This window comes from Microtus pennsylvanicus, chromosome 1 (genome assembly GCF_037038515.1).
Source record: "Microtus pennsylvanicus isolate mMicPen1 chromosome 1, mMicPen1.hap1, whole genome shotgun sequence".
NCBI classification, from domain to species: domain Eukaryota; kingdom Metazoa; phylum Chordata; class Mammalia; order Rodentia; family Cricetidae; genus Microtus; species Microtus pennsylvanicus.
This window is the reverse complement of record NC_134579.1, coordinates 48,613,297-48,635,627: the sequence shown is the minus strand read 5'-3', so window position 1 is coordinate 48,635,627 and position 22,331 is coordinate 48,613,297. Positions and strand designations below refer to the sequence as shown.

At 41.8% G+C, this 22,331-nt stretch overlaps 1 protein-coding gene across 1 annotated transcript in view; it reads left to right on the top strand.

Annotated features, from left to right (window-relative positions):
• Nucleotides 1-15,903, top strand: part of Nectin3 (nectin cell adhesion molecule 3) — a 105,878-nt gene extending 89,975 nt beyond the window's left edge. Inside the window, exons 8-9 of the mRNA XM_075963989.1 lie at nucleotides 7,570-7,632; nucleotides 8,437-15,903. Of these exons, the coding sequence (XP_075820104.1) occupies nucleotides 7,570-7,632; nucleotides 8,437-8,610 (237 nt within the window). The 3' untranslated portion in view covers nucleotides 8,611-15,903. The remainder of the gene's footprint in view (nucleotides 1-7,569; nucleotides 7,633-8,436) is intronic.
• Nucleotides 15,904-22,331: the final 6,428 nt, after the last annotated feature.

The window sequence follows — 22,331 nt, the reverse complement described above, 5'->3', positions numbered from 1 at the left end:
ATCCCATCATTTGTCTTTTGTACTATATGCATAGGACTAAGGTTTGGGCTATTTTTGCTTCAGGATCCCTAATGTCAAAGGAGGCCTCCTGGTGTGGTCAGTACTATCCAAGAGTCATCTGCTGGCTAGGGCTTTTCTAGTTTGTGCAGGGAATGGGGTGCACTAAATTGCTGGTGAGTATTCTGCTAAGCATTCTTGACTTGTTGCTCAGAAGTTCTCTGTTAAATAATGGAAATGCTTATATCCTAACAGAATGACTGAGTCCTTTCCTCTCAAGTAATGGAGTGTCATCTTGCAAAGGCATTTACTAGTCTCAGACTAAGTGAATGATCTTATTTGCTGTGTAGTCTCTCTTAGAAGCCAGTAGTGAAATACTCTGACTGTTTGGTCATATGAATTATGTATGCATGAAAAGGAAAGGCTTTTAACTGTCATTTATTCTTGGCATGCAGGATTTCTTGCCTCAGCAATAATAACACCTAATAAAGTAGTGCCACTATGTAACAAGTATGAATGCTGTAGGTTGAGCCAAAGATAAGAAAAACTGCTTGACTTGTTCCTGTTGTTACTAAGCAGCTTATGTCCCCTAGAATTCCTCTCCTTGGTGTCACCTGATTCGCTTTTCTCCTGAACCACATTGTATGTATTCTCATGCAAGTCACTGCTGCCGTCTCATGTTAACTCATGAGCTCACTTCCAGCACATGGTTCCTCTCAGGAACCATGAGGAAACAACATCTGGTCTTAGTGTACGGCTTGTTGACTCGGGTCTATGGGTATGCACACTTAGATCATAGGTTATATGTGAAGTTTAGTAAGGCTCATGTTAATGAATTGATGATCTCCAGAGAGGACCTGATGTCAGTTCTAATTTTAGGTTAGAGAATTTCATCATTCTGTATAAGCCATCTCTGACATAGCTTGAGGCATATGCTTTATTAAGAATATGATTAGCATATGAGGATGAAGAGCAAAACAACTCAGAGCATAGATCTTAGAGCATTCTGATGTAAACGTGTGGTGTATATTGATTGTCAGAACTAGTTTCTGGGCACACAAATCCTCTTGATTTGTTCCCTAGAAATGGTTAGGATTCCTGGGTAGAGGGCATCTTAGAATTGCATGTGGGTGACTAGTTTGCTTATAAATAACTTCACTGAGTACAACTTATATAGCAATGCTACATTTTAAGTGTAAACATTGCTAAACATTGCCAGATGTATGCATTTTGTACCCCTCCCCCAGCAAAGGCCATTTCAGTGACCTGAAGCATTTCTCACATAGTGTCCTTCATCACCACCTCCTCTCACACATGCACCTTCTCCCTCCACAAGCGCTGATGTGATTTCTCTTGCAGTGCATTAGGTATGTCTTTTGTCAAGACCCACACATGAAAGGAGTCTGTGCTCTTTTATATTCGATACTCTTGATCAACATGATGTTTTTAAGATTCGTTCATATTGAATGACTATATATCTTACTGATTCACAAACTTCTAAATTTACTTAATTGTTGAGGAGTGCTTTGTTTTAAAATCTGGGAGTTTAAGGTTTGGGAATAACTGTGGATAACGTTCATTAGCTGATTTTCTTGTGATGGCTATGGAACCCACAGGATGCCAATATCACAAGAGGGTTCGATGTGTCTTCTTTCTCCCCATTTCTTGAAGTAGTTCAGACTGATATTATTGAGTTCATCTAGATAGGAGTTTCTTATGCAAAGGATTTATTTTGTATACTGAAGATATTTGTCTGTTTCATCTAGGTTGTTGATTGGCATCAAATTGTTTATAACAGTGGTTCTCAGCCTTCCTAATGCTATGACCTTCTAATGCAATTCCTCATGTTATTATGATCCCAACTATAAAATTATTTTGTTGCTACTTCATAATTGTAATTTTGCTGCTGTTATGAACCATACTGTAAATATCTGATATGCAGGATATCTGATATGCAACCTCTTTGGGGTTTGCCACTTCCAGGTTGAGAATTGCTGTCTTGTATCTTTTCATCCTATTAATTTATGTGGATGAGTGCAGTAGTACCATTTGTTTTCATTCCCAGATTTCTTTATGTTTGCTAGGATTTTCTTATTTTTCAGAGAGGCAGTTTATGGTTTCATAAATTCTCTGTTCATTCTTGCTAATTTTCCATTCTTACTATTTCATTCCTTAGGCTTAATTTGATATTTTGTTGTTGTTCTTCCTTAAAGAAAGACTATAGATGATTAAGATGTTTTTCTTTTTCTAATATGAGTTTTCTAGTATAAGCATTTAAAGTAGAAATGTTTTAGTATAAACACTTAAAGTACTAGCAATTCTTTGAAATCTCAAACTGACAGTTTTATTATATTAAATTCAGAGTATGAGGCTGGGAACTGGTTCAGTCATTAGTTTTTCAAGTGCGAAGACCTAGGTTTGATTTCCAGATTCCTAAAGAAAAATGTTGCATCTACTGGCATGCACTTGTAATCCCAGTGCTGAGGATGGGGAGGCAGATGGTTCCTTGAGACTCCCTGACCAGCCACACAGGCCTAATAGATGAACTTCAAGCCCAGTAGCAACTTCGTCAAAAAGAATGTTGACAGTGTCTCTAAGGATGATACACAAGGTTGTCTTCTAGCCTGCAAATATGCACCTCAACAAATAAGTGTGTAAATGCACACACAGAGGGAGAGAGAGAGAGATTGCAGTTTCTGGTCTCCCTTATTGTATCCTTCAATCAATGAATTATGTTTTTGTTTTCTGGTTTTTTTTTATTTTTTGGCTTTTCAAGTCAGGGTTTCTCTGTATAGCACTAGCTGGCTGTCCTGGAACTCACTTTGTAGACCAGGCTGGTCTCAGACTCACAGAAATTCACCTTTCTCTACTTCCCAAATTCTGGGATTAAAGACATGCACCACCAGGCTAGAAGTATGTTTTTAAGTCGATAGATATTATAAAAATTTTCAAGTATTTTATTATTAGCCTGACATTATTTTTCTAGAGATATATGCATATATATTCAGTGAGAATTAATGGCTATCAAAATGACTATTGAATTTAATGTTGAGACTTTAAACCCAGCAGATATCATTATGTGTGGTTGACTGTAGTCGTCTACAAATGTCACTTAGTTAGGAGAGTTGGTCAAGTCTTTCAGTCACATACAGATGCTCAGTTGATAAGAAAGGAATATTTGTCTCAGCTGTGTATGCAAGTGTTACCTGTGTCTCCTTTTAGCTCTGTCAGTTATTCATGTATTTTGTAATTCTTCTGTTGGGTCCATATGCATTGAGCATTGCTTTGCTGTCTCTTCTCTTTACCAAGCTCCTTTTTTAATATTGCCTGACAGTTTCATACATGCATATAATAAATTTCAGTCCTTTCGCCCTCTCCCTCTTTTTACCCTCACTCCTTTTTCTGCTAAAACACTTCTCAACAAGCCTTCCTCCTACTTCCATGACTCTTTGATGTTTGTGTGACTCACTATGTTTAAATAGGGTTGCCTGCCTGAGCATGGGTGGGAGGTATTTTACTGAGGCACACATAATTTATCACTGACTAAACCACTAAGAAAATGACACCCCATCCTCCAGACACTGTTGCCTGTCAATAGTCCCACAGGGAGTGGGACTTCATAAATGCTACTCTTTTTCTCTTTACTGGCTTCCTTTATACTGCCAGAGGGTTCAGTCCACAGGAGGGAACTCATACCTGCCTGGTACTGTAAACCTGTGGCTGGGGAGGTCATAGGACTCAGGGAGACCCTACCTACCTCTACTGGGAGTGAGGCCTCATGAGTCTTCCCCGCTTCCATATGAAATGCAGGGCACCTAAGCTTGGGCTGGTAACCAAAGCTACAGTAAGTTTCATGCATATCAGCCATGTCCTTTCCAGAAGACATTGTTTTGCAGCAATCTCCCCAAACTCTGGCTCTTAGATTCTTTCTGCACCCTTTTCCATGATGTTCCTTGAGCCATGGGACTGGTGACGGGCGTGACACCAATGTCCCCTTTAGTGCTGATGACTGCAGTCACAAGTTCTCTGCTGTTTGACTGGCTTTGAGTTTTTCATTAACCACTGTCCACTGCAGAAACAAAAGAGAACAAAAAACTTCTCTGATGAAAGTATTGATCTAAGAATAGAAAGTATTTAGAAGGCAGTTTGATACTATGTCCACTTGCAAAACAGTTTAGAGAAGGTTCTCTTGGGGGTGACCTCCCAAGCCCCAGGCTCTTAGCCAGGTTTGCAGTCCCAGGTATGAATTCACTGCTGTGGAGGGAATCCTCTACCACTATGAAAGCAACCCTGGGGAAAGTAAGCTTCCAGCTCAGTTCTAACTTGATTTTCCTATATCCTGTGACCTAAGTATGTAGTGTCTTCAGCAGCAAGGTCTACCATCAAATTCTAATGTACACCCAACAGCAATGGCAATAATGCATATTGATTTAGGGACTCTGTGCCTCTCTGACTTCACAGATTGTAACATGGGCACTCAGCTTCTTGTTTAATATGCTACAGCTTCTGAGAGAAGCAGTATTCCCTGCAATGCTGATCCTGCCAGCAACTATGGAAGTTCTCTTATTGCTAGTAAGCTTCCTTGTCCTGAGATCACTCGGCCTGCTATTAGTATAATCACTCCAGTTTTTAAACGTTTCTAATGCTTTTCTAGTGGCTTGTGTTTCCCTGGTATGACTCCCCTCTTATTTTGTGGGTGTGAGAGAGGGTTGAAGCAAGGTCTTGCTTTGTACCCCAGGCTGGCCTTGAATTTGCAGCAATCCTACCTTAGCTTCTCAAGTGCTGGGATTGCAGGCATGAGCCCACACACACTGCTTCCTTTTGTTTTTAACCTCTTTGTCCCTCGAATGAATTTTATATCAGTCATGTGCTGTTTGTTGAGTGTACTCCCTCTATAAATTCCTGCCTTTTATTACTATGTGTATTCCATTCTTAGACCTACAATAGGACTAACTTCACCATCTTATGTTTCTCATTCTTTTATTCTTTATCCCTCATCCTTTCCCTGCCTTCTCCCTAACTAGGTGAGTCTTTTGGTATTAACTTCTCTGTTGAATTATTACTTTTTATTTTTACTATTTATGTGATTTCTCAAACACTCAGCAAACTCATTTTTAACTTACTGTTTTAGTTAGGATGTCTATTGCTGTGATAAACACTGTAACTAAAAGCAACTTGGGGCAGAAAAGGCATATTTCAGCTCACTGTTCTCAGGTCACACCCACAGAGGGAAGGTGGAGCAGGAATATAAGCAGGAACTTGGAGGCAGGAGCTGAAGCACAGGCCATGGAGGGGTGCTGCTCACTGGTTTGGTCCTCATGGCTTGCTCAACCTGCTTTCTTATAGCACCCAGGACCACCATGGGCTCTGTCCACAATGGACTGGGGCCTCCCACATCAGTCACTAGTTAAGAAAATATCCCACAGGTTTGCCTACACAACAATCTCATGGAGACTTTTTCACAGTTATTTAATTGTTTTTCATCATTATTAATAATCCCATTTCCTTTGTAGCCATAAACATATTTATAATAGCCATATTTTGTTTTATTTTTGAGATAAGTTTCACTATGTAGTATGGCTACCATAGAAATAATACTGTTCTGGCTTTGGCATCTCAGGTGCTGGAATTATAGCTGTGTGCTACTATGTCCGACTTATGTTAGATATATTAAAGTATTGGCGAGCAAATTGTACTGTATCTATCATTTTCAGGTTAATTTCTGTTGACTTATTTTTTCTACTTTTTTCATGGTCAGTAAATATTAGACACTGGACATTGTAAATGTCTCATCAATTTACTTAATTTTAATGTCATTCCTTAGAAAGAATTGGGTTATTTTCTGTCAGAGGTAACTTAAAACTCAACTTCATCTTCCAGAGGCTTATGTTCAATTTTGGGGGTTTGTTCTAGAAGCCTATCCTTACCCCTAAGGAGGACTAAGTCTTGTCTCTTTTGTATTTTGTATATATGTTCAATATCTATTAAGGCTTTATTTGTCGAAATTTAATCCTTACTGTATTAAGAGGGTGGAAACTTACTGCAATTATCATGTTAAGAGGTGGCTTTTGAGAAGTGATTAGGGTTAGATAAGGCCATTAAAAATGATCCCCATAGCTAAATCCTTTACAGGTGGCTTCATAGGAAGGGGGAACTAGACATGCCCCTGTGTGCATTCCCTGTCTCCTGCCATATGATTCCCTGGTTTACCTCAGGACTCTGCCAGCGAGAAGTCCAGCATTACATGCAGCCCCTCTCTTACACTCACAAGACAGTGAGCCAAAGGCAACCTCTTTTATTGAGGTAGTAACCAATAATGAAGTAATTCAGTATCATGTTGTAGAATCTGACAAAATTATGCTTGAGTAGCAGCCTACTAACCATCTGTGAGATGAGGCACCCTAACCACACTGACCCCAGATTTAGTCACATGTAAAATAGTATTGATTGAAAAACATAGTTTGTGCTTCAAAGGGAATAAGAGATGCTTGGTTCTGGAGTCAACTATGAGTGATCATGGCCTGATCATGAGGGAACATAGTGTTCTATGTTCAGACCCTGTGTTCTAATGTGGAAGCAGTAACATGAGATTTTATTGGTTACAGAAGAAAGTTGTAGATCAAAGTATTTGCCAGATGTTTGGGTGGGTGCCCTATGTATGTGGTTTCAGATACTATTTGATGACAGTCCTTAGCCCCTGGGTTAGGGGAAACTACGAATACATTTTTCAGGTTTTATAGCTACCAGGATGTTAAGTCAAATAGGAGTGAGCACTGAATAGCTTCCAACGTGACTGAAAGCCGAAGATAACTCTTGTGGTCATGAAGTCAGTTGTTGGCTTTATGGTAACTTTAACATAAGTGTGGTGATCTCCTTGACCCCAACAACTTCAATTCCCATGGGACCATCTTTATAGAATTACTTATAAGGGTTAGATAAGAGAAAGCTTACAAGATTCCTTCCAGAACTCTCAGTCCCAGATAGGAGACTGATGAGAAAACGGTCCTGCTATTCTATGCTCTGGTGGCTGCCTCCACCTGAGGGTTGTTACAGGGCTTTACAGAGGCTGTGACATTTGAATGGGGGCCTAATGTAGCAGGCAGAGGGAGCCAAGGAAGAGCCTTTGCAGCTGAGGTTATGTTCAAAGTGATGGCTCCCTTTATGACCCATGAGATGGGAATCAGGGAGAAAAGAGTGGCCACATGGGTGGCCACAGATAAAGGCTTATCATTGCCAGTTCAGCCCACTCTTTCTTACCTGATTCAAAATACCAAACTGTTCAACTGGGGAAAGACAATACCCGCATACCTAAAACTCTTAAGTCATACAGTTTGCTCCAGCTGTTGTGTGTCAGATGTTCTGGTTATTTTTGTCTGAAGAAGCCAGGAGCCAGGGGAGAGGAAAAAAGAGAATATGTAGCTGAGGTGTTTTTTTTTTCATCCTCCTGAGAATATTTTGCTTCATTGGTAAACATTTACAAGACATGATAGCTTTTTTAACACAGGAGTCTCCTAGGTGTTGATCGGTTGATATGTTGGTACTTTATAGTGTGTATCTTTTAATGTCTTCCAGGCTGAACACTTGCCGTTGCAGACTCAGTTCAAAGAGAAGGGAGCTCGTTGTCTTCAGTCCTCTGTAAGTAAAGCTCATGTTGCATTTGAAAGTGCATTTGAAAGTCTGGTCAGATATCCATAAGAGTTAATTTTATCCATTGCTCCCTGTTTACATGTCTGTACATGACTTGAAAAAGTCCTTGAACTTTCTTACTCTTGCAAGTAATCTAAAGAACACTTCAAAGTAATCCCAGAAGCATTTCAGTCGTCTGCAGATGATTGAAATGCCCAGGCAGAAGGGGCCATTTCAGAAATACCAGAGAGCATGAGAGGGAGTTCATTCGAGACTAAGTGTGAGCTGCGGCTCTAGGTCAGTCAGAGGAAGGTGGAGAGAAGCTGTTGGGGCAGCAGTTTTAAGTCTCCCTTTGATCAAGCATATGGTCAAATGGCAGTTCACTTTGCTCTGTCCGTTCCCTAATCCCCCAATGCTGAATCTTGATGTTTGTTTTTGTTTTGTTTGATTTAATTCTCTGACTGTCTCATATATTCCTTCCAAGCTGAGACCCTGTTTGAAACGCTCCTGAAGGTCACAGCCACGCCCTTCTCTAGCCGACCCTGATTGGTACCAATTTCAAATTTCAAAACCTAAAATTTCTCACAGTCCCCTTAGTTGGAGCTTTGTAGTTACCCTCTTATTCGAATATGGTGGACACCAAATGCCTGGAACATGATGAGCTGTTGAACTTTGCCTTGCCATCCAGCTCCTTGTGGGATAGTGAATCAGGGACATGGACTTTAATGAGTTCAACTTTTGCTTGTTTTTGTCAGTGTGCTAGAAGAATGTAAACAGTTTCTCTGCTAATGTAAGCAATGTTTGAATTTTTAGAATGGACTAAATAGCAGATTTGATTATGAAGATGAGAACACAGTACAAGAGGATGAAACTCAGCAGATGTACCCCCTTTACAACCAGATGTGCTACCAAGACCCGATCCCTCACAACCATCACTCAAGCAGCCCTGAGAGACCCTACATCCACCCACGAGAACATTATGTGTGATTTTCCTCTTGTTGTAACGTGTGTTTTAACGAATGCCTATTCTTAGACTTGAGAGAGAAACTGAGGCATCTAAACAGTTTCAGTCTGAATGTGTTGGAACTTTGAAGATGGCTCTGAACTACTAGTGGATTTCTTAACTTCATTAAGGGTTTCTTAGCCACCAGCTGTGTTTGCGAACTTGCCTGTAGCTTTGCATCTCTGTAACTCTGGTGTTTAACTACTAACATTGGCCTACAATGGCATGTTCATTTGAAATCACGGCAGCTGCCTGTGATGACCGCAGGGAAAGGGCCCAGCTGCTGGCAGCCACTCTGCTTGGGTCTCAGGCAGTGCTCGTTTGTAATTTAAACAGGTGGGAAAAGGAGCTCCAAATCCAGTTCACTAATTATTAAGCTGGGATTTAGATATCCCTAACATTTCAGTATGATTACAATACCTTTGTACAGAGGCCAAGGAAAGAGGGGGACTTGCCTCTCTCCAAACAACAAAAGCAATGAGAACCTTCAAGCCTCCGAGTGCTTGTGAACCAGTTTTATGTTAAGTGTCCTTCCTGGCCATTAGGCTCCAAGGGCTTCTTCACAGGGCCGTATGCCCTCTGTCCCCTCATGACGAGCTGTGTCTGTAAAGTCTCCCACTTTGTCCTTGTTGCGTCAGCCTTTTTCCCACTTACTGAGTCCTAAAATCCCTGTCAAAATGGGCTGCAGTCCCGTTAGCTTTGCCCTTCTTTTTCTGAACGTGTCAAGCTCAGCTTTCACTTCTTAAACTGATTTCAAGGCAGTCTCCCTCCACGCAGGCTTTAGCTAGCTACTCTTCTGCATTCTTTACTTTTCTTCCCTGTCTTATCTACCTCAACAAACAAACCAGCAAGCCTACTGGAAATCACCATAAAATAACTCCCACTCTTAAAAGCCAGGAGAAAAATTTGAAAACAATTTTTTGTAATATTACTTCAGTATGACATATTGCTCAGTCTGCATGTTCTCTATTCCTCCTCCCCACATCACCTGGTCAACAAGCCTAAAGAGATACTCTAAATTGGATAATACAGTAGCCTCTCTGCCAGGGTGAACAGCTACACCGTGATGCTGTTATGCCTGCTCATGTCTGCCTGGAATCCTCTCATCTCCCTCTGCCAACTGTCTATCACTGAGACTGACAATGGTCACAGAAGGAAACCTAAAGGCAAAAGGATCATGGGCACATCTTGAGGATGTCACTTTACTATGTATCCTGGATGGTCAGAGCATGTCACAGGAATTAAAAATAAAGCACTATGTACTTGTTACATATCAAGAAAGAGTGGTATCAACATCAGAACAAACAGTATACATTTCCAGCCTAAACCACAGAGGAAATAAGAACATTCCCAGATTTATAGTGAAATACCAAAGATACTTTATTCATGCCACACTGGCCTTGGTTCCCCTTTGTTTCTTTTTGTTGTTTGTCAGGCTTTCAGATAAGCCATGAAGGTGGTTCTGCCGTAGTAGTATACCCACCCAAACCACGTCCCCTAATCAGCAGTTCTAGGAGCAAGAATGCTCAAATTCCATCCTACTTCTTTGTTTAGGATTGGCGCCTTTAGCGGGGACAGCTCCGAAGCACCCTGAGTTCCCCCCCGGTCTTCTCTGCTCCACCACTGTGCTGTTCTGGGTGTAGTTTACTGCCTTTATGGCAAGGACGATGGCCAACTTCATTGTTCAGGATGCCACCACTAACTCACTAACTAAGTCAGTGTACCTCCAGTTACAAGATTCCTTGGGGTTGCTTAGATAGACGGTATAGTTTTCTTGGGTAGTGAACATTTCATTAGACCTCAATGTTAGGGGCCAGATTGCGGAGCACCCCTGCTTTAGAAGGCTTTAAATATCTTAACACAGGAGAGAGTTGCTAGAGTCCTGCTGGGAAGCAGGTCATAGAGTCCACTTCACAAAAGCTAGTTGTGGACACGGAGGGAGGGAAGGGGATGGCATCCTTTGTGACAGAGAAAAGGATCTGGAAGCCTCTTGTCCTCTCCTTTGCATCCTCCCACGAGGAACCCACCGTCTCCCTTTCAACGAATCTTAGTATTGTTATGAAAAGGCTATTTTAGGGTGTGGGTATTCTCATGCAGTCAGCTAGTTCACTATCATCTGTGCCTTTCTGTCAGCTATGAAATTTCTTAGGCATACTGCTATGTTTGATAGTTGTTGGCCCCAGACAGTCACATAAGCTTCATAATAGCTTATTCTGGTATCTCCTGTCTGCTATTAAAAAGTTAACCAAATACAGAACAGCTTTAAAGGGGGTTGATTAACCAGTCCCCTCAACAACCAAATATTGCCACCCAAAATTAGTCTGCTAATTTTTGAACTTCTGAATTTGGAGCCTAGAAGACTTGATGGTACCATTTAAATTTGGAAGTTAGACTCTAAAGGTCAGTAAGTGAGGTTGAGGGACAAGTTCACAGCTGCTCATGCTCTGCCCATAACTGTTCTGTCAAAGTTCACTGAAACAGGAGTAAATTTGTATGGCATTTCCCATGTACTGCCGCCACTCTGCATTCCAAGGAGACGGGTCCATGCTCACTCTCCTCCCAGCCTCCATTGCCTATTTTACCTGCCAGCATTGTGGCTGCAGTAGCAGACCCAGATTTTTTGCACCACAGTGAAGCATGTATACTAGCTAGGAACAGTCTGACTTAATGAAGTAAGAATGCAAACAGCAGTGATTTGTTATGTCTTTTATGAAAGTTCCTTTCAGCCTGACATTTTCTATGCTTTATATTTGAAGACATTTCTATGCTCTTTGGAGTATATGAAACTTATCCATGCTAACCATCTGTATAACAGATGAATATGTGTGCACCCACACACCCATACACACACAGGAGACAAAATAAATCCCCAGTAAGTAACCAAGTTCTCAACATTATTATTTTATAAGTCCTATTTGCTCAGAGAAAGAAGACCAAGTCCTTCTCCCCAAGTTGTCTTTTGTAGAATTCTAAATTTCAAAAAGTTTGTTTGTTGCTCTTCTTTTCTTGTATTCACTGGTGGTATTCTTACTATAATATACAGCTTGCCTTGAAATTAGAGAATCCCCTGTTGTTTTCAGAGTCAACAGGACAGGTCAATACTCAGCTTTACCCGTAACTTTAAAAACTAAGGAAAAGAAACTATGTAGCATATCAGCTGTCCCCATCCATAACATAGAGACCTTCCCTGTCAACCTCTCAGAACTGTGGTAAGAATTACACTAGGGAATGGTGGGTTCTCTCAAACAGAACTTCCTATGACTCCACTGTTGCATATTGAACTTCAACCTCCAGTGCCTTTGCCAGTATTTAGAGTACTGGAATGTCATAGGAGAACCATTCAGCATGTGAAAATTTCAATTTGATCTAATTTAAATATAACCAATGGCAGGTTCAGACATTCCATCTATTATAATAAAAGTTTATCCCATAAATGTTTTCTATCTGGGCCATGCAAGCCTAGAGACCTAAGTTTAATCCTTGAAGTTCACAAAAAGTAGAAGGAACGGTAAGGGCCACAACTTGGTCCCCTCACCACCACTTGAGCTCACACACCTTATGCACATGCAATGATAGTAATAAATAAAGGCTCATCCGTCCAGCTTTAGATAGGATTGAAAATGCATGCTTTCAAATCCATGATTGATTCTTTTTTTCAAGTAACTATGAATGAGGAGCTTTACTGAGTGTATTGTATGGACCGAGTTCTAGGGCCAGCACTGTACATGAGTCATCTCACCTGCTAGGGTCACACCCTGGTGTGTCCTCTTTCAGGGGCTGGCATGGGAACAGAAAGGTGTGTCCTCTCCCATCACACCATTGTAGGCTATGCAGATCATCATTCAGCTGTTACTTTTTTAATGCCCACTTTGATTGTTGGACAGTATAGTTGTCTTGGTTTTCTTTCTAAAGCAGAAATCCAAGCGCCTACATGGAATAAAACTATAAGAAACGTTAAAGTAAAAGCAAGTACATGTGCTCACTTTTTCCCCTTCTGTCCACTAGGTTAACTTACATTAGGTTAAGCTACGAAGGCTAAGCCAAGTCAAATAGCACAGACCATCCAGTTGGTTTGGCTTTACTGGGCACAAATGTCTAACATTCTTTCCTGGACTTAATTTAACATGCTTCTTGTTGTCTTTGTCCAGTCAAGATCCAACTCCCTAGATTCTAACACTCATACTGGGGACAGCTGGAACGAAGCCAGAGAAGCATAAAAAGGTGAAAGATCACGATGCCAGGGTCATGACCTGTGCCTCTAGGCTTTGTGTTTTTCTTGTTCTGGTGCTTCAACAGCAAGGCCTTTCCTTCCTTGGGTCATCTGAAGACTCTAAAAAGAACCCAGGACTTTTATCCTTGTTAAAACAAAACCTAATGTTTGCAAACCTAGCCAAATATAGAGTGCAACAACAGTAACCCTCTTATAGCTGATGAATTCCTGGATTTCTTCCATTCAAGAATATTATAATCTGGCCTTTGCCAGCTGTTAGGCTATGTTGGTAGCCTTTGGTAGACAGATGTGTAAAGGCTATATGCCTCCTCCCCAACCTCATCGGGTAATGGTTCACACTGAAATCAGTCTTTAATCTACTATGTCAGGTGTGTTAATAAGCCAGGAGGCTCCAGAACAGTTTCTCAGTCTCCTATAAAGCTGAGAAAGTCCATAGTCTGCCCTTCCAGGCAATGTAACACCATCTCGTGTCTATCTGAAAGCTTTCAGAAGTAAATCCAGCAATATTCTTCCTAATTGTGTCAGCCAGACCATGTTGTGTTTGACTTCTCCTCAGTCTGTCGGACTTGTCTATGGGAGGGCTAGCCCTACACAATGTGTGCCAATCCACTTTTCATTATCACCACCAAGTTGGCCACAGACATATTCACTTGCTTGATTAACAAAGTGTCTGAAGTTAGACTGAAAATAAAGCATGTAGCAACAGCCTTAGAAGGGACCAGAGCTGCTGGCAGCACACGGAAGACGTGTGCTCCTGGTTAGGGTGTATCAGATATTAGCCAGCCACCCCTAGAGCTAAAACTAATCAGCATACTTCAAAGTAACTTCAAAAATTTAAAGTCTGGTGTAACAGAATTAGGTAAGATTTCTCAGGTTTTCATGCCCTCACCCTGGGATGGGATAGGACTATTTACTGACTGAAGTCAAGAACGGGCTGGAGAGTTGTACAGATATCTATCCATAGTAACAACTGTATTTTAGGATGGACTGTCAGCACTATCAAGATTTATGGAAAAAAGCAAATTATCTGCAAATTGATCAGCAGCTGATAGGCTTCTGTCCTCTCTTTCCAATTACAGTGGATTTGGCACAGTTGCTACAAGAAAATGTTTCATAGGAGGCAGGTCACTCGGATGGGAAAAGAGCTGCTCTTGGTCTTAACGTTCTAACCAATTCGGAGTCAACAAAGGGGCTTTCTGAGCTAGCTCAGTCTTCTGCCACTTTAAAGGTGGGAGGCCACCCAGTTGCCCCTTTATGGCTTTTGCCAGAATGTTTCTAGGATCAGATCTCCTAGGCTCAACACAATGGCCGGTTTTGTGACCTACCCTGGGTTGGGTTTATCTCCACGACATGGAATTTGGCTGTGGAAGGTGATTAGAGGCGAGCCAGAGGGAAATCCTCCCTGGAAACCCAGAATATTATATTTGCTACAGTGACTTAGAACTGAGCCCTGTCCTACCACAGATGTGTCTGACAGCCATGAGGAGATGGGCTATTTGTCTTCCTCCAAGGTTAATTTCCCTTAATGACACACAGTAGATCTGTGAAGCCCAGAGTTGCACACAGTTTTCCAAGTGACTGGACACCATTGTTTTGGTTTTCAATATCCTTTCCAAGAACAGGCAGGATTTTTAAATCCACCCTAGTGTATTGATCAAACTAAACTCCTCCCTGAAATGGTATGCGTAGCCCAGGGTTCACTATATTTTAACTACATGCAGCAAGTCTGTTGTGCACACACTAGTTTATGCCAGCCCACACCACTGCTCAGTACCCCTGGGCTCTCACACACTCCCCTGCGATACAACTGTAAGATGCCCTTGACCTGAGTGCTTCAGTATCCAGACCAGTGTCCCTCATCTTTATACGTGAAATCCCTAATTGTCTGTAAAAGTATAAGTAGCTGATGTTGCTCCTAGATCCCTGGACTTTTCCACTTGTCCATCAGTAAAAGTTCCTGTTGCCCCCCTTTTCACTGTTTCTACCTCTAACCCAGTGCTATGCAATAAACCACCTCCACGTGGTCCTCCGCTCTCACCATGCCTACTTCTCAGCTTTGTCCCTTCAAGTCAGTGCTCTCTACCTCACAGGGGTTGGACCCTGGTCTCGGGGAATAAGACGGCTAAGGACTATCTTCAAGAGAGCGCCTTCTTTCAAAGTGATTTTACAAAAGCGTCTGGGCTTAGAAATGAGAATCTCTCTAGCTATTATATTTTTCTATTCTTGTTTTGCTATTTTTACCTCTGCAAAGTGATCTCTGTCTGAAAAGAGGCTTTATCCTGGTTTTAACTTTCCCTCTGTTAACCCCCTCACCCTGAAATCTCCACCTTGTCTGTGCTCTGAACTTCTCACTCTGACCCAAAACTAAGTCTCTCAGTGGAAACCCCAACTCTTATACTGCTATTAAAAAATAATGATGTCTTCTGCAGAGAAATCTCTAGCTTTTCCTACAGGAAGCCAGTGAGGCCTCGCTTTGGCTCAGTCTAGGCCTCACAGCAAGCCCTCTTCCTCATATGTAAACTGAGGTATTGCTTCCCCATATCTGGATATTGATTCCTGGTTAATAAATGGTGGAAGCATTTTACACCTTGTTCTTCAAATGGGCAATCTAGACAACCCTCAAGTCGGTGTGATCTAGCTGGATTTGGAATCCCTTTACCCCCAGTGTTTGCGAAAGAAACATACCTTTCTGTCTTCTTATAGTAGAAATCCATTGCTTGCTTTTTTAATTATTTTTATTTCGTTGTGTAGAAAGGGTTTTATGCTATGTGTTCCTGCTTGTGAGAAAAGACCCAAGTTGTAAATTTAAGCATTAGAACTGAAAGTCAACAGTGTAGTTCCAGGAAGAAAATTCTAGCTCAGATGTTGTAAACTATATAGAAAGAAGCATAAATATCTGCTTAGACTTTGATATTATATTTTACATAGTAAGTGTTACTGTGGTGGTTTATAGACAGTCCTTAAGTTTCCAGAAATTGTCTTTTATTTTTGTAGTTTTGGATTATATGACTTTTTAGATATAAATAAAGTCTTTTTTATCATTTAAGATTTTTTTCATTTATCAATAAATAAATTACCAAAATGTATATGAAGTCACTAACATGACCATGGAATGTACAAACTGCAAACAATCTGAAACATTTCTATGCTTGAGGCCTTCCTTGAAGAATTTCAAAGTAATAACAAGAGCGGTGCATACTTCAAACAGTATAAAAAGGAAAATTTAGTATTGTTGTAGTTACTTATAAAAAAATCACATGATATTTTATATGTATATGTATGTAGTGTGGTTATGTGCATGTGAGTGCAGGTACCCTGGGGGCTAAGAGGCACCAGATGCCCCTAGACCTGGACTTGTAGGCAGTTGGGAGCAGCCCTGATAGGAGTGCTAAGATCCGCCACACTCAGGTTCTCCGAAAAAGCACTATGTGCTTTTAACCATTAAGCCATCCATTCAGGCTCCATATTACTTTTTAAATGAAGTGGCATTTATTCCAGTTAGCAAATAGTTCATCATTCCTTGATTCTTTTAATCACTAAAATTACTTTCTTCTTAGTAAATTATATCAGTGCCATTGTTAGTGGTCCTTAAGTGGTATTATTTAGCGTACTCTTTATCAAAAACAAATCAACAAAGTGGGTAACTATGGTAAATTCTAGAATTTTCCTTGCTAGTCTCCAAAATCTCAAAATCTAGGAACCACATTTTAAAAGTAACCTTTTATTGAGATCTATAATTCATCCTTATAAAAAGTAATAACTTCCATAGGCTTTAGTATATTTACAGGGTTATGAACCATCATTACAACAGTAAATTTTCAAATTTGTTCATGCTCTCCAGAGTAAACTTATACACATTAGAGTTTCCTTCTAAGAAGCTCCTGACTTGGCCTTTTGGAAACCACATTGTCCTGTCCCTGTTAGCTGCTTATTCTGGGCATTACATATGTTCAGCATTATCCAATAGGTGGTCCTTGGTGATCATATCTTTCATTTGCCTCATGCTTCCAAAGATAATCTTGTTGCTTCCTACACTTCTCTCATTCCTAAAGCAGGGTCACCATAACAGATTGTACTCTTTAGCATGGGACATTTAGAGCATTTGCCTTTGGGAAGTAATTATGAATTGTGAATGCTACTGTTGTGAACATGTGTGTACAGTTTCCATGTGGAATGGTTTGGCTTCCCTTGGATACATACCTAAGAGTGGACCTACAGGTCACGTGGTCTCTGTAGTTTAATTGTTGGCTTTTCCGGTGCTGTTGTACCATTCTCACTACTATAATTATTTTGAGTCTTGGTGATTATATGAACCCTAGTATTTTTGTTGCAGGGCTTTTCCTGCTATCTCTCAATGTTTCCTTATTTATTACAACTCTTTAAGGAAGAAATTCCATTCCTAGTCCATGAACAGTATAGAAAGTCTACAGACTATATGCCTGCCAGAATTAGACTTCTCACTGGAAGTGTAGACTTAGGGGACGAATGCATGGAAACAAGCATCTCACATACCCTTCGTATGCTGAAGAGCACAGAGGAAAGCATGAGCCATTAACCAACGTGGAAGATTAAAGAAAATATATAAGAGAGTTAATAAGTTACCTCACTACATACTGGGCTTGTGGTACACGCCTGTAATCCTATCACTTGGACCATAGAGGCAGAAGTATCAGGATTTCAAAGGTATAATCAGCTACATATCAAGTTCAAGGCCAACCTTGGCTACACAAGACATTGGCTCAAAAAGAAAAAAAAATAGGCTTATCTGGAAAAACAAAACAAAACACTTGTCTGTGTCAATTGCTGGTTCCCTCATGTATGTATGATAACTGCCGCCTGAGCCCCACATGTATGTACTGTTACTGCGGCCCATTTTAAGCTCCCGAGGTGATACTGCTGAGCCTGGTCGTTAGAAGGATTGCACCCTGCACTCTCTGAGCTGGAGCCAGCTCCTCCCACAAATCCCTGATGTCACTCTATGACCCATGGTAGCCAGTAAATACAACTAATATCTACACAGCTATTCTAGGTCTTCTACAAATGCCCAGAGGAAAGGCAAATGTTTGCCCCTTTCATTGTATCACTAGACCATGACAGTCTTTCACTATTTCTCAGTCAGTTCTTGTACCTTAGAATCATAGCTAGGTAGTCACATATTTTTTTTAAATCACATGAACATTTATAATGCTCAAAATGTAAGAACAAACAAAAGTGTGCTTCAGAATAAAAAAAAAAAAAACAAGGAGGACCACATTCTGACACCCACCCCAGAAAAATTCCCTGAAAGTGCATTTAGCTGGAGGTTACGTGGGTGAAAGACAGCCATGCAAACCAAGACACAGACATTTTCCACACCCATGGATCACTCGTGCATATTTAAAGCAGAGGAAATGATAATACAAAATTCAAATGACCTGTCTCAGTGGTTAGACATGCATGCAATGCATGATCAAATGTTTGGGCCTCTCTCTTCTTCACTCTAGAGGTTCCAAGTAATGCCTGGATTTTAGTCTCAAGTTTAGATTTCTGTTTCCACCAAAACACAAGGGGTTGTGTCAGGGGACAGGGGATTCCCTTCTATATCTTTTGAAAAAGCTCTGGAGAAATTAGATGAATCACCCAGAAAATAAGCAGTCATAACTTGAACCTTAAATAGCCCTCTGCAATTCTGGTCTAACATTTCCCACTTGGCGTTGCTTTGTGTAGTGTATCTAAGTACATCTGTGCTTTCTTCTCCACGGTGTCCTGGGCGCCTCTCTTCTCGAAATCCTTTCCCTCCTGCTAGTGGTAAGGCCCAGAGTTCAGTGAGGGTTTCCCTCCTTTGCCCATGCATCTGTCTGCGCCAAGCAGAGCAAAGAAAGCAGCAGCTTTGCTAAGCAGCAATGCTGCTGTGCTCCCTCCCTACCTTGTATAGGTTGGCACGGATGGTCTTCTTAATTACAGAAAGGCATATGGATATTGACAGCTCCCCATTGCCAGATCACCAATTGGAGACTTCCCACACGGGCATATAGAGACTGAGACTTGAGCGTGCTGTGACTAATTGTGAAGCAGCTCTGTGACTTCTTTCCTGGCTAAAGGAAAAGCAGAGCCTTTACTAACATGCAAAAAAATGTCCTGACACAGATGTCCCCTGCTGTGATCCAACAGGCTTCCAGGATTTTCCAGGAATGGCCCTTTGTTCCAAAATCAGGCTGCTTATCCCCATAGGAGCCTCTCAGACCGGGCCCCACTCCAGTGGGTTCAACCCCCAGAGTCTGCACCCTCTGCCCTACTCCAGCCATCAGGGCTTGAGATGGGAGTGCGAAGATGGGGACTGAAGGAAAATGGCCTCATGCGTCAGCCCATCTTCCGCACATTTCAGCATCTCCTGTGTGCTGCAGTTAGATGTGAGAAATGGTGCCACTGTACCCTTCTCTGCTGTGAATACAAAGAACATCCCACTCTTGCTAGGCAGTGGTGGTGCACATCTCTAATCCCAGCACTCAGGAGGCAAATGCAGGCAAATATCTGAGTTCAAGGCCAGCCTGGTCTACAGAGTGAGTTCCAGGACAGGCTCCAAAACTACAGAGAAACCCTGTCTTGAAGAAAAAACAGTGATGACGATGATGATGATGATGATGATGATGATGATGATGATGATGATGATGATGATGATAAACCCTGTCTCAAAATATGAAGAGGAAGAAGAGGAAGAAGGAGAAGAAGAAGTTGCCATTTCTAAAAAGGCAGTGTGATGTCATCAAGAGAGCAAGGCAGTGCTGCTTTGCTGTGTAGAGAGGATTACAGAACAGGATAGCAAGATATCATTCATCAAAGGCCAGGAATGAAACAGCTGGGCTGCTGCTCACCAGTGCACGTGGTATGCAGTGGAGTATATGAGGAGGAAAAGGCGGGGTTCCTAAGCCAGCTCCAGGAGACCTTCTCTATATATTCTCAGAATATGCATGTTGTGTTTGCAGACTGCAAACAACATAAAAGGATCTGGGGTGTAGGGTAAATATTAGGCATCTGTAACTGTGCATCTTAAGACAGGAAGTAGTATCAGGCAACCAATCTAATGCATGTATCACTGCTGCAGCTGCAACATGCATAGCTTATCACAATTGAGCCAAATAGTCCAATATGTCTCTGTCTCCATCAGCTATTGAATATGGGTCACTCTGAGAGGCAAAGCCGTTGTCTACAACTGCGGAAGCACTCACAAGGCTGGCGGCCAGCTTTGCAAGCCTTCCCTTGGTGGAGGAGGCCTGTGGTGCTTCATGTCTGCCTTACGTGCTTAACAATGACATTCATTTTGGGAATCTACTTGAGGGCAGCTTCTTCATGGTTTTGATGAGACCACATTTCTGCAGCTGGCTTTCAGACAATTTCTAAATGTCATCTTATGTTAAATATCCAGTGAATCTCGTACTTTTGGACCTACTTTCATTTTCTTCACTATCAAAGAACCCCTATGTGTGACTCAACATTCTGACACACGTGGGGCCATGCCAGAGGGCCACATGCTCTCTCAGCACTCAGGTTGTGTTTGCTGAAGGCTTACGAAAGGGAAAATTAAATCGATACACAGGAAGTGTCTATTGAAGATAGACAGTACCAAGATGCTTTGTGTGTCTCCAAAAAGCTAGTTGATCTCTTAAGCCATGCTGGTGACGCAGACTTGCGCTTTGCTGCTGGCAGGTTGGCTATTGACTGGCAGCAATAGTTTGGAAGTCGTGCTGAAAGCAGGAGTCCATACTGCTAGCCACATTCATGACACCTGTCCCCTGTGACCATCCTTTCATGTGCCTATTCAAGGCTAATTGGTTAATGACCACCAGGTGTGCTTCAGCCTGCTCGATCATCCCACCCAAGTGATTGCATTCTGCTTCTTCAATTAGATGGGTTCTTGCTAGTGGATGTTACATGATAATACATCCGCATCCTTTGGACTCATTCACATACACCCATGAGAGACTCCCTTGTCCTAAATGTTCCATTTCTTTTCCCTTTCAGCCATTCACTACTTCCGATGAGTCCTACCCCTCTCTTGCACAAGTACAATTGCACCACTATTTATGCATTTAACCATGCAGAGCTCCTGAAGCTGGACTCTATTTTATGCTGTGGTAACACACCTGAGACTGAGCAAGTTAAAAAGAGCCGTCATTTATTCGTTAGACATTCTGAAGTCTAAAGTCAAGGACTAAAGGACAAACATCTGCCAATTGCACCATCTTATAGATGAAACCAATGGCTTGAGAGAGCTAGAAGGGGCCAGACTGGAATTTTATGTAAGACAGTCTACCTACTCACCGTGTCCAGCCCCACCTCTTCGTACTATTACATTGCCCGTTGAATTTCAGTGTGAGGTATGGAGGGACAGGTGTGCAGCTCATAGAACCTCCCTAAACTAAGTTCCTGTTGTAACCAGTTGTAAAAGAACCCCCCCCATGTGACCACAGCGTTGATCTGAGAGAAAGGCACAAGTGTAGCAGTGGCACAAAAGTGTGGGCTGTGCGCAGTATGGACTGTGTGCCTTCAAGTCCTGCTCCTCCTTGATCACAATGTCTTATCTCATGAAAATGGCCTCCTGTTGGCCATCATTGGTGAGTTCTGAGAGGACTGAGCATGCAATGAGAATGCCTGGTTGTTATGCCAGGTGTCCCCAGATGAGCTATGCCATCTCTGCAGAGCCAAGTACTGTTGGGCACCATGAGGCCTGGGCATGAGGCACAGTGTAATTTCCTGAGCCTATCTTGAGTTTGGTGAGACCTAGTGTAACTTCCTAAGCCTGCCTCAAGCTTGAAGACCTGCCTCTGGCTATAGGACATAGACCCGCCTCTACCCAGCCACTGCTAGGGTGGTAGAATATTATTGTCTTTTATTCCTACTCCACCTCAGCCCATCCCAAGCTTCTCCACCCGCACTATAACCCTGTATGGGTTCCTGCCTGATACCACTAAACGAGATCCTGTTTCAATACACTCCCAACACAGTGGGTGTGTTTCTCCCCAGTGGCCAGAGGGGAGGGCTGGGTTGTTTGACACCCACCATCCCACTCAGCCCCAGGGAGAGTCTGGCGGGTCGGGCTCTATGCCTGCTCTTTCTGCCAGAGAACCCAGCAAAGTAGCATGTTAGGAATAGCTTTTTTAAAGTCGTAGTTATAAATGGAAAAGTCTTACCCTTGTCCTGGCCTTCAGTGCCTATGCTATGATTTCCACACTAAACCTACTGTGAGGTTCACAAAGCATTTTTCCTACCATGGGGTTAGCCTGGGTGTGTTATATAGATCATTTTCCTCCCAGGATTCTCACTCGAAGATGAAACCCTTCTTGTGAGCACAAATATGCACCACAGCAGCATCTCCAGGTGTGGAAACTCTATCTGGAGAACATGAAGAAAAGACCCAGGCCTTTTCTTCACCATTTCTTTTACCATTTCTCCATGGTAAAAGGTGAAGATAAATAAAAAACTGATATATAGCTACTT